At 40.3% G+C, this 12429-nt stretch overlaps 1 protein-coding gene across 2 annotated transcripts; it reads left to right on the top strand.

Annotated features, from left to right (window-relative positions):
• Positions 1–1814: 1814 nt before the first annotated feature.
• LOC311141304 (uncharacterized protein) lies at positions 1815–11145 on the top strand. Of its 2 annotated transcripts, XM_084176598.1 has the most exons (8): positions 1815–1833; positions 3110–3256; positions 3878–4082; positions 4253–4412; positions 6064–6468; positions 7075–7145; positions 7639–7679; positions 9950–11145. In XM_084176598.1, the coding sequence occupies exons 3-8, from the start codon at positions 3879–3881 to the stop codon at positions 10005–10007; spliced, it is 939 nt and encodes a 312-aa protein (XP_084032724.1). In that variant the 5' UTR covers positions 1815–1833; positions 3110–3256; position 3878; the 3' UTR covers positions 10008–11145. The 2 variants fall into 2 exon arrangements, 1 of the variants encoding a protein (XP_084032724.1); XR_014614210.1 differs by lacking the exon at positions 1815–1833 and having other exon boundaries at positions 3114–3256; positions 4253–4399.
• The last annotated feature ends 1284 nt before the right edge of the window (positions 11146–12429 follow it).

The raw sequence follows: 12429 nt of genomic DNA, 5'->3' as shown, positions 1-12429 counted from the left end.
TTCTTACGTTTTTATTTTATTAATGGCAAAACTGTTTTCTATGATTGATAATATTTTAGTATATTGTTGCCCTCTTTGCAGTCAGAAAACATCCGTTGGCCGACCAAAAACGTTGCGGGTGACGTTGCCCATATAGTAACTTATCTAGGATCAGCTATCTCTCCCCAAACCGTACCAGAAAATAACAGAACTGACCCAAGATCAGTACTGGCAACTTCAAGCCAACGAAATGCGGAGCGCGTTCCAGCTCAACAATCGGCTGCAGTGAGGTTTCTTTCTGCGTTGTTCGGCGCATATAAGAATATCAAAGTAAATGAATCAAATAAACGCTTTTCCAGGCAGTTTGAATGTATATTCTTCTGCGCAAGCTTGTGCAGAATCTGTCTACGTTGACCTGCAACTCAGATTCGCATCATGACTTCAACAATAAAAGGCGAATTGGAAGGTACCCGATCCTCTGGGGCGTTTCGGACGTCCCCAGTGGCTGCTTTACAGGTGGAGATGGGGGATATGCCGTTGCAGATAAGGAGACAGCAGCTGGCAATGAATTATTGGGTCAACCTAGAAGGATATGGGGTGTCTCATCCTGCGAAAGGGATTTTACAGGCATGCTGGGAACATGAGCGAAGACCGAACACGAGCTTTGGGTGGGTGGGTAATAACCAGGCGAAGGAGATGGGACTGTATGGAAGGGAGTTTAGTCCAACGGTAGTTATTACTGTAAATCCACCATGGCTACTCCCGCCTCCAGTAGTTGATCTAGAAGTGTTGGAGAGACTACAGAAAGATAGGGAGGGGGTTGATCCAGCTGATTTCTTTAAGAGACGTCTGGAAACTGTGTATCAGGATTTTGTGGCCATTTACACAGATGGTTCAAAAGATCCAAGGACAGGACGTACTGGGTCAGCATTTGTAGTGCAGGGGTGTGGGGTGGAAGTCAGGAAACGTATTACAGATCATCTGGCTGTATATACGGCGGAGCTGATGGCCATACTGTTGGCCTTGCAGTGGGTGGAGGAAGTTAAGCCAGATAGAATAGTTATTTGCTCTGACTCATGTGCAGTGTTAATTAGTCTCCAGTCCTTTAGCTCACGTAGTGACAATACCTGCTTTATGAGGTGCTACAAACCCATGGCAGGATTAAACAGATGGGTATTCAGATAAGATTTACTTGGGTTCCAGCCCATTTGGGGGTGGAGGGGAACGAGGCTGTAGATGAACAGGCTAAACAAGCACTTAGTAGTGGGGATGTTGAAGTGTCAATGAGCAAGGCAGAGGCAAAAATACTGATATATACGGTGATGGTGCAGAGATGGCAGGAGCAGTGGAATAGAAATAATAAGGGAAGGCATTTATTTCAGGTACAGAGGAAAGTCGGGTAGGGGAGGATGGCAGGAAGAGAGGAGGCTATTTTTACAAGATTAAGGGTGGGACACAGCCAGTTGAATAAGACATTAAATGTGATAGGAAAGCATCCATCAGGAAAGTGTGATTATTATCTGGAAATAGAGACTGTGGAGCATGTATTGCTACAGTGTGGGCAGTATCAGAGGGAAAGAGAGAGGATGATATTTAGTATGAGGGAGAAGGGGATACAGGAAATTAGTTTAAAGAGTATATTGAGCAGAACGTCATTAGATATAGTCTAAAATATTTTGTTATATTTGTTAAGAGAAACGGGGTTGGCAGGTAGGATTTAGTTTCTCCCTGTCTCTGGCCCACATTCCAGTACGGTAGGTGGCGGTAATGCACCATAATGTTGGATGCCAACCGCCGATAAACCCCACTGAAGAAGAAGTACATGATCCTCCCATGTGGTCCTCCTCTTTCCGGGTAAGTGAAGTATGCAACAAAACAATGTCCTTGTAGTCGCTAGTATGTAATGTTATGGAGATTGACTTGTAGCGTTTTACGACATTTCTCAATAAATCACTATGCATTTTCTTTGATCTGTCAAGGTTTTCAATGAAAATCGTAGCTATAGGCCTACTCCACAGTTTCAGTTAGCTAGCTAAAGCTAGCTGGCTAGGCTACAGTCGATGGAGGTTCACGGTGGGCGCAGGGTTTTGTTCTAGCCAACATCTACACCTGATTCAACTAGTTTGAGTGGTTAATTACTTTAGTCCACGTGTCAAACTCATTCCACGGAAGGGGCCGAGTGTCTGCAGGTTTAAGATCCACCCATGTACTTGATTGACGAAGTAAGGTCACTAATTACTAACGAACTCCCCTCAGCTGATTGTTTACGTGTTAATTGAAAGGAAAAACCGAATACCCGCAGACACTCGGCCCTCCGTGGAATGAGTTTGACACCCCTGCTAAATTTAGTCTGTTACTGTTAGCCTACTGTTACTGCGTTTTTAGAACAAAATCCGGCGCCTGCTGTATTTGAATTACATTTATGCTTACATTGAATTATACTTATCTCAAAGCTGACATTTTCTGTACTGCCTATATTATTGGTAGGCCTAATAGAGCTAATTCAACTTGTCTTTGCAAAGCCTTTCTAAAGACAGTTTTAGATCTTGTGGAGCAAACAATTGCAAACAATGGATGAAAAGGGACAACAAAATAGCAACGCTCACATCCATAGTGCATGTGCACTCCCGAGTGGCGCAGTGGTCTAAGGCACTGCATCGCAGTTCTAGCTGTGCCACTAGAGATCCTGGTTCGTATCCAGGCTCTGTCGTAGCCGGCCGCTACGGGAGACCCATGGGGCGGCGCACAATTGGCCCAGCGTCGTCCAGGGTAGGGGAGGGAATGGCTGGCAGGGATGTTGGTAGAGCATGGTGTTTGCAACGCCAGGGTTGTGGGTTCGATTCCCGCGGGGGGCCAGTATGAAAAATAAATAATGTGTGCACTCACTAACTGTAAGTCGCTCTGGATAAGAGCGTCTGCTAAATGACGTAAATGTAAAATGTGTATTTATCCAATGGTCATCTTGTTATCCATAATTCACATTCTTAACATTTGTGGACACGACCTGTAGTTTTTGTTACAAATTAAGTACATCTTAATGCTCAGTTAAAAGTGTTTATTAAAATAAGTAGCCTACCTACATAGCTGTGAAATACAATTCTAAACTTTTTATATTCTGTTTCCTTTGCAGCTCCAAATAAAGACCCTTCACCCCTACCACCCTTCTATTCAGACTTACTGCTGACACCTTTAGTTTCTCTCTTTCTTTCTCGCTCGCTTTCTTTCTATCCATCCTCTTGATACAGATCTCTTGATCCATCCTCTGGCTGCATTTTAAGTAAGTGGAGACTTTTTCTCTTTGAATTCAGATTTCTTCCCATTTCTTGTGTTCTGACAAACCAAAACAGGTTGTAGTTCAAAAATGCAAACCAACTGTAGGAGATTATCTAAAAAGTGTATCTTAAAATAAGTAACCAAATCCCACTAGCCCAGGTATTGTTTCATCTGTCAACTAGAGGCTATGGCAGGTAGCCTATATCTAGGCTGCAATAGTAGCCAACCGTTAGTATGACACGTTTTGATGTTAGTGTGGTATGTGGGGAAATGTTAAAGCGTCAGGCTTATGTTTAGTACCAGGTGAGGTCCATTATCAGATCTGACCCATATGATTGAGTAATTGAAACCCACCTTCAAACGCATACACACATAGCACTTCTTTAATGGGTTTGAGAAGGGTGAGGGCTTGACGTTGAATGTGCACTCAATGTCAGCTCTTTAGTTGGCCAAACTCTATTAGGCCTACCAATAATATAGGCAGTACAAACTCTTTATTAATTGCTATTGTTAGTATAATTTTAATCTTTCAATCTCAAGTTCTCCTTGTCAATTCATTCCATCAGTCAAAGTTATGTGTATAGGGATATTATTTCTGACACTTTTGTATCCACCTTTCATGCAGAATGGCTCCTGGCTCCACCCGTAAGCTGTGTCCTAGTTGTAAAACATCAATAGGAGTAGCGTCAAAGAAATGCAAGTTCTGTGGTGCAAAAATACAGCTGAAGGTAAAGTTAGAGGCCCAAAAAATGAAGGCAACAGATGAATGGGCAAATAAGACCATGAAACATGGAAGATATACAACCTTGATTAATGCAGCAAACAAGCTGGTAAGTTTTATGTTTCCCTCTAAAAATATTTCTGCATTTCTAGCGTAGGGAAATGATAGACCCAATGCACTTATTTGTTGTTGTCTCATTGTGTCATTTAAGACTGTAAATGTACATTTTTGACTGATATTTTTTGTTTATGGAAGTTATTTTGTCATTAATGATTCCAGGTACATAGGTTCCACAAGATTGGAGTGTACCCCCTGCTACTCCTCAGCAAAATGAAGAAGGATAACATTTGGTCGTCGACTGCGCTGTGTCCTCACAGTGGTATGATGAATCAGACCTCAATGGCAGCAATCCAAAGGTTCTATGAGGTAATTGTGAAAGGTATTTGTACAGAAATGTTTGTCTACCTAAAGACCTTATCCTTCAACCACCACATCTGTCAGACTGTGAAACATTTTTTCCACTTACGCAATATCGCCAGTCAGCCCCTCCCTCTTCTGCCACTCTCATCCATGCATTCATCTTCTCCCGAATAGACTATTGCAACTCACTACTCCCCAGCATCAACACAAGCTCCCTCCATAAGCTCCAAATTGTTCAAAACTCAGCAGCCCGTCTTCTAACCCACACTTTATCCTGGCAGCACATCACCCCCATCCTCCGTGAATTCCACTGGCTCCCTGTCTCCCACCGCATGAATTACAAGATCCTCCTGACCTAAAAAGCTCTCCCCCACCTTGCTCCCCCTTACCTCTCCTTCTTCTCCCCTGCCAACCCTCATGCTCTCTCCGCTCAACCTCAGCTGGCCACCTTGTCATCGCCAGGTCCAATCTTCAGAGTTTCAGTGACGGCTTTCTCCAGGGTTGCTCCTAGGTGCTGGAACTCCCTCCCTCCAGCCATCCGTGACTCGGAGTCCATCATCATCTTTCAGTCTCGCCTAAAAACCCACCTCTTCACCATGGCCTGCCCTTACCTTCCCCCTCCACCATTCTCACACACACCTCTTCTGTCTCACACACTCGCACACATACGTGCAACACCTGCTCACTCACTCACATACTCACACTTCACACCCTATCCCTTCATTTAGCCCTTACCTCTTTATCCCCGTTTTATACCTGGTTTTAACATGCATTATTTGTCCGGATTGTGCCCACATTTTCAGACAGGTGTAGACGATTAAAAGAAGCATTGTGATCGGATTGTGATCAGATCTTCCTGACCATGTCTGGAGATGACAGTGACACCATTTTAAATCATCCTGCCTTCTAAAATCATTGACTTATGGAATATGTGTCTTAAAATAAATAAGTATTATTTTGAAAGAATAGCAGTCAAATAATTTGCATTCAGGGAGGGACCAGGAAATCTGTTCACAATGCGGACACAGTGGATGGATAAGACCATGTGTAGCCGCATTTCTGAAAATGTGAGCACAATCACTATGTGGACAAGATCAGGACATGTTAGCGGCAGGTATAAACAAGTCTTTTGTTTAATGTTTTTCTTCCTTTTTTTAGTCTGGTGTTTAGTTAATTGTTGATTGTTTATTTCTACAATTGTAAAGCTATGTACGTTTCATGCATTATTGTTATTATTTAAGTAGAAGATTTAGTTCAGGCAAGCAACATTTCAACACATTCTTTTCACATATCCTGTGTAGAAGTTAATCTATAAACTGGGTGGTTCCAGCCCTGAATGCTGATTGGCTGAAAGCCGTGGTATATCAGTCCATATACCACGGGTATGACAAAACATGTATTTTTACTGCTCTAATTATGTTGGTAACCAGTTTATAATAGCAATAAGGGACCTCAGGGGTTTGTGGTATATGGCCAATATACCACGGCTAAGTGCTGTTTCCAGGCACTCCGCATTGCGTCAAGCGTAAGAACAGCCCTTAGCCATGGTATATTGGCCATATACCACACCTCCTCAGGCCTTATTGCTTAAGTATACATGCTCACCTCTGCCAATTGGAAAATGTGGTCCACTTGTCTGTCCCATTTCCTTAATTTATTCTATTTCGCAGAGGCAATCAACACCCATGCCCCCACACCACAACCCTCCAACCCTCCTCCTGTTGCTGCCCAAGAACTGTCTGATACAGTTGCACCCCAGGAGACCGATTTCATCCTCACCCAGGTTGAACCCCCAATATCCCCCACCACCCAGGAGACCAGCTACACCCCAATCCTCAACCAGGTTGAACCCCCGATAACCCCCACCACCCAGGAGACCAGCTACACTATCCTCAACCAGGTTGAACCCCCAATAATTCCCACCGCCCAGGAGACCAGCTACCCCCAAACCGAACCAAAGAAGACGGGGAGAAAGTCCTGTCACTCTCAAAAAAACCTCCAAACCGCTGAGCAGGACACAGTCAACCCCATCCAACTCCGACCAAGGAAGAGGAAATATGACTACATGCAAAAAGGTAAATCAATATCTAACTTATGTTGTTTATTCATCAATCTTAATGACGTCAATAACTTCAATTATGATTTTAATAAATGAATAAAAAAATGCCAGTGGTTGATGGTCTCCTACTTTGCAGGAGGCAGGCATACGCTCCTAGAAAAAAGGGTTCTTCAGTTGTCCCCTTAGGAGAACCCTTTTTGGTTCTAGGTAGAACCCTTTTTGGTTCCAGGTAGAACCATGGAACGAAAAGGGTTCTACCTGGAACCAAAACGGGTTATTCAAAGGGTTCTCTAATGGGGACAGCCAAAGAACCATTTAAGAGTAGTCTAAGGCTAGGCATAAATCACAGGAGGTTGGTGGCACCTTAATTGGGGAGGACGGGCTTGTGGTAACGGCTTGAGCGGAATGAGTTGAATGGTATCAAATACACCAAACACATGGTTTCCATTTGTTTGATGCCAATCCATTTGCTCCATTCCAGCCATTATCTTGAGCCGTCCTCCCATCAGCAGCCTCCATTGGCATAGATGTAAAGTTAATACTGCAAATGACTGGCATGCTAACTTGATTAATGTTCTGATCGGTGGTGATTTTAAGTAAATACATGTATTTATTGTTTCAGAGTGTCCAGTGCATCCTGGGCAAACGATTTTCCCTATTCTAGAAATCCTTGCCAATAGAACTTCAAAGGAGGTAAGTAATCTGCAGTACATTGAAATTCCTGTGACTGTATTTACAGGCTAATCCTAGTGCAACACCAATTCTAGTTAACTTGCAGTACATAGACCTTGTAGTTAGTGGCAATATGTAACTTTTTGGGTGACCCCGACCAAATTCACATAGAAATATGAGTTATAGATATCATTATACTTGAAAGCAAGTCTATGAAGCGGTAGATATGTTCTATGTGTGCTATTTCTATGCCTCCCGTTCTTAAGTTTTGTTTTTGAGTCTTTTATTTTGGTTTTGTACACCAGCTTCAAACAGCTGAAACAACAATATTTTTGGTTATTGAAAATATATTTCACAGCGGTGTAGATGGTATAATTATTCTCTACATTATACTTAAACACAAACTGAAATTAGGCAAACTATTAATGTTTTAGCAACCATGAAATGGTAATGATTTCTGCATAGTGTGACATTAAAATAAAAAATACATTTCTATTTCTATTTGTTGCATAAGGGTCAGGAGCAGAAAGTGAGGTGGAAGCCATGCTCTGGATGGTATGTTTACTTCAACTAACCTCCTAGAATGAAGTGAGGATATACTGTACACTCAACACCATATGGATTTAGACAGTGAAGCTAAGATGTAAAATTTGACTCTGAACTCCAGCATTTTGGATTTGAGATCAAATGTTTCATATGAGACGATAGTACAGAATGTCACCTTTTTACAATTTAGAAATGAAAGCCCTTTATGTATATAGGCCCCCCATTTTTGAAGAAGCCATAAGTATTTAGACAAATTCACTTATAGTGTAATAAGGTTATAGTACCTGAAACCTTTGATTTAAAATATTAAATTCTGGAGTCTAGATCCAAATTTCACATTTTAGCTTCACTGTCCAAATACATATGGTTTTGGCTGTACCTTGGTATTGGATCTAACATTACAGTGCCTTCCAAAAATATTCATACCCCTTGGACTTTTTCACATTTTATTGTGTTACAAAGTGGGATTTAAATAGATTTCATAGTAATTTTCTGTCAACAATGGACACTAAATAACTAAAATATAGTTGTTGCTAAAGTATTCACCCCGAGTAAATACATGTTAGAAACGCCTTTGGCAGCGAGTACAGCTGAGTCTTCTTGGGTAAGTCTCTAAGAGCTTTACACACCAGGATTGTGCAATATTAGCCCATTATTCTTTTCATAATTCTCCAAGCTCTGTCAATATGTTGGGGATCATGGCTAGACAGAAATTCTCAAGTCTTGCAATAGATTTTCAATTAGATTTAAGTCCAAACTTTAACTTGGCCACTCAGGAACATTCACTGTCTTCTTGGTAAGCAACTCCAGTGTAGATGTGTCATTGTGTTATTTATTTAGTTATTGTCCTGCAAGAAGGGGAATTCCTCTCCCAGTGTCTGGTGTAAAGCAGACTAAATCAGGTTTTCCTCTTTGATTTTGCCTGTGCTTAGGTCCATCCCGTTTCTTTTCATCCTGAAAAACTCCCCAGTCTTTGCTGATGTTAAGCATACCCATACCATGATGCAGCCACCACCATGCTTGAAAATAAGGAGGCAGTTACTCAGTGATGTGTTGTTTGGATTAATCCCAAACATAAGGCTTTGCATTTAGGCCAAAAAGTGTATTCCTTTGCCGTGCTCTTTTGCAATATTAGTTTAGTGCCTTGTTGCATGTTTTGGTTTATTTTTATTCTTAATATTTTTATTTTCACTGTAATTTTAAGTCATTATTGTGGAGTCACTACAATGTTGTTCCATCCTCAGTTTTCTACACTGACAGCCATTGAACTCTGTAACTGTTTTAAAATCACCAATGGCCTCATGGTAACATCCCTGAGCAGTTTCATTCCGGTCTTGCAGCTCAGTTCAGAAGGACGACTGTATCTTTGTGTCTGGGTGGTTTAATACATAATCCACAGCATAATTATTAACTTGACCATGCTTAAAGAGATATTCAATGTCTGATTTGTTATTGTTACCCATCTACCAATCACTGCCCTTCTTTATGATGCTTTCCAAAAGCTCCCTGGTCTTTATAGTTTTATCTGAGCTTGAAATTCAATACTTGACTGAGGGACCTTTACATTTTAGCTTCACTGTCTAAATCCATATGGTGTTGAGTGTACAGTATATCCTGACTTCATTCTAGGAGATTAGTTGAAGTAAACATACCATCCAGAACATGGCTTCCACCTCACTTTCTGCTCCTGACCCCCAACAAATAGAAATGTATGGGGGACAGAGGAATGTCAACCCCTATTATTTTACAGAGTGAGTCCATGTAACTTATGTGATTTGTTAAACCAAATTTAACTTGTGAACTAATTTAGGCATATCTAAACAAAGGGGCTGAATACTTATGCAACGACTATATTTTAGTTATAATTTTTTATTAATCTTAATCAAAATGCTTGAATGGTTCAATAATTACTATTATTGTTGGTAGGTTATTATATGCTGGTTTATATTCCACTTTGACATTAGAGTACACTATTTTGTGTAAATTGTTGACAAAAAATTGCAATTAAATCCATTTTAATTCAACTTTGTAACACAATAAAATGTGAAGAAATCCAAAGGGTATGAATAATTTTGCAAGGCACTGTATGTAGTTAAAAATATATATTTGAGAGAAGGCGGCGCTCTGCCAACGTGAGACAAGGTACAACCAAAAATCATAAAACCCTTTGAAAGGAATAGGTGCAACCCTTGCTCACGATTTAAATATTGAATGATTTATTTGCTACTTCTGCTTAAAAACATGACATTCCTTTTTATGTTTTCTTTCTTGTCTTACAGTGGCAAGAAATGGGATGATGACTGGATCAAGGCCGTAGACTGGGTTTCTCCTGTTTAACCTCTACTTTAGGCACAAATGGATTGCTCACCCTCCCTTCACATTTATCACTATCAATGGTAGGCCAAGTTCTTCATGATTTAACGGTGAAACGTTCAAGGAGCATCTGCATGCCAACCATTTGATCTCAATCAGTTTCATGATAATATGCAATATGAACCGTTTAGAAATCACAGCACATTTTATACATAGTCCCCCCCCCCCCATTTTAGGGGACCAAAAGTATTTGGAAAAATGCACTTATATTTGTGTTGAAGTAGTCAAAAGTTTAGTATTTGGTCCCATATTCCTAGCACACAATCATTACATCAAGCTTGTGACTCTACAAACTTGTTGGATGCATTTAATGTTTCGTTTGGGTGTGTTTCAGATTATTTTGTTCCCAATAGAAATGAAAGGTAAATAATGTATTGTGTCATTGGAGTCACTTTTATTGTAAATAATAGAATATGTTTCTAAACACTTCTAGATTAATGTGAATGATACCATGATTACGGATAGTCCTGAATGAATCATGAATAATGATTAGTGAGAAAGTTAGACGCACAAATATCATAACCCGAAGACATGCTAACCTCACCGTTACAATCACAGAGAAGGTTAGCATTTTGGGGGGGTATGATATTTATGCGTCTGTAACTGCGTCACAGCCAAAAGAGCAAAAACATTGTCACTGTCCCAATACTTTTGTAGTTCTCTGTATATAGTCTTGTTTTGAAGTACAGTGTTGTTTTGAATTATGCAGTGAGCAGATTTTAGCCTACCTTTTATTTCTTTCTATCTATTTCGCCTAGTGGTGCGTGCTGAATGCACAAAAAAAAGCTAGTCATGTTGGCAATAGAATAGGCTTTGAAATTATGCCCACTGGCCCCATTTTGAAAATTGTAATGGATTGTTTTGGCACTGCTAGGAAAGCTTAAAAAAAGGACCTAATAGTTTAAGGCTCTTTCCTTGAGTCATAAAAGTGTTTTGGAATTACTTAGGAACTGTGCACTCATTAGATAGTTATTTGGACATTAGGCCTCATTTGGTTTGTTCATTATTATCAGGTTATGCTTTATCTTGTAACCTTATGATCTTGCCTTTTATGTTTGAATTGATTCATTTGACTATGTTATTAAATATCTGTCCATTCTGACGTTTACTCTATTACTACACCACAATGCACATACTGTAGCTAATTATCTTATGAAGTAGATCAAATAATATGTACTGTATAGAATGTTAAATTGCAACTTACATAGTCTATGGGCTCCTGATCAAATGTGTTTCTTTCAGCCAAAGCATCCCATACAGAAGCAATCAGTTGTTATAATAAAGAACATAATCTGACGATGGAAAATCAGACAGTAGGATGTCAAATCGTGATTTCAAAGTACAATGTTTACAGTAGGCAAAAATCATCTTGTGGTCTTAACACATATGGAATCATGTAGTAACCAAATAAGTGTTAAACAAATCAAAATATATTTTATATTTGACATTCTTCAAATAGCCACTCCTTGCCTTGATGCCAGCTTTGCACCCAGAGGGTTAGAATGACACACTCAGTCTGGTCTCATTCCAAGGAACCTCATGGGTGGTCCTCTGTAGCTCAATTGGTAGAGCCCAGCGCTTGTAACGCCAAGGTAGTGGGTTCGATCCCCGGGACCACCCATACACAAAAATGTATGCACGCATGACTTTAAGTCGCTTTGGATAAAAGCGTCTGCTAAATGGCATATTATTATTATTATTATTATTATTATTTATGTGGTTAGTGGCGCTCTCCATTCTCCAATGCCGTGGTGCTGAACTCGCCACGGCAAGCCTTACATTTCTCCCGCGCTCGCTAGCAGTAGCTATCCGTGGTCCTGAAATAAAACGTTGGCGCACTATTAAAGGCGCACAGGTTAACATACACAGTTCTTCATTTTACCTGTGCCTTTTCCAATATAGTTAGGCTACAACATTCTGTTTGGAACACATTAATGCAAATCTGAGACTTTGAGGTCACTCGTTTCCTTCCGTCTTTCTACTGGAACAATGTTAGTTCATTGGACAAAGGTACTGGATAATTTTGTTCCAAATGCCACCCTATTCCCCTGAAAGTGCACTACTTTTGACCAGAGGCCCAGGCACATAATACAATGTTGATATATTAGTTATGAGCAGTGGATTGGGCTGATCAACTTTAGTACTTAGTGAATGTCTTATGAGTAATGATAAAACAAGCATCAAAAGTGATGAGAATATTGCATTTTGGCCGACTGACCTTCAACTTCGCAATAGGCCTATGCGATAGTCTAAAAATAATCAGAGTTTATTATAGGTCTATAGGGTAGGTGTAGCTAGGCTATATATTAAAATACAGAGGCCTACGTGTACATCAACATAGCTTATATAATTATATATATATAGTGGTGCTATTACGTTTATTACT

The sequence above is a fragment of the Coregonus lavaretus genome (assembly GCF_964263955.1).
Source record: "Coregonus lavaretus genome assembly, chromosome: 14".
In the NCBI taxonomy this organism is placed as follows: Eukaryota; Metazoa; Chordata; class Actinopteri; order Salmoniformes; family Salmonidae; genus Coregonus; species Coregonus lavaretus.
This window is presented reverse-complemented; position numbering and strand designations above follow the sequence as displayed.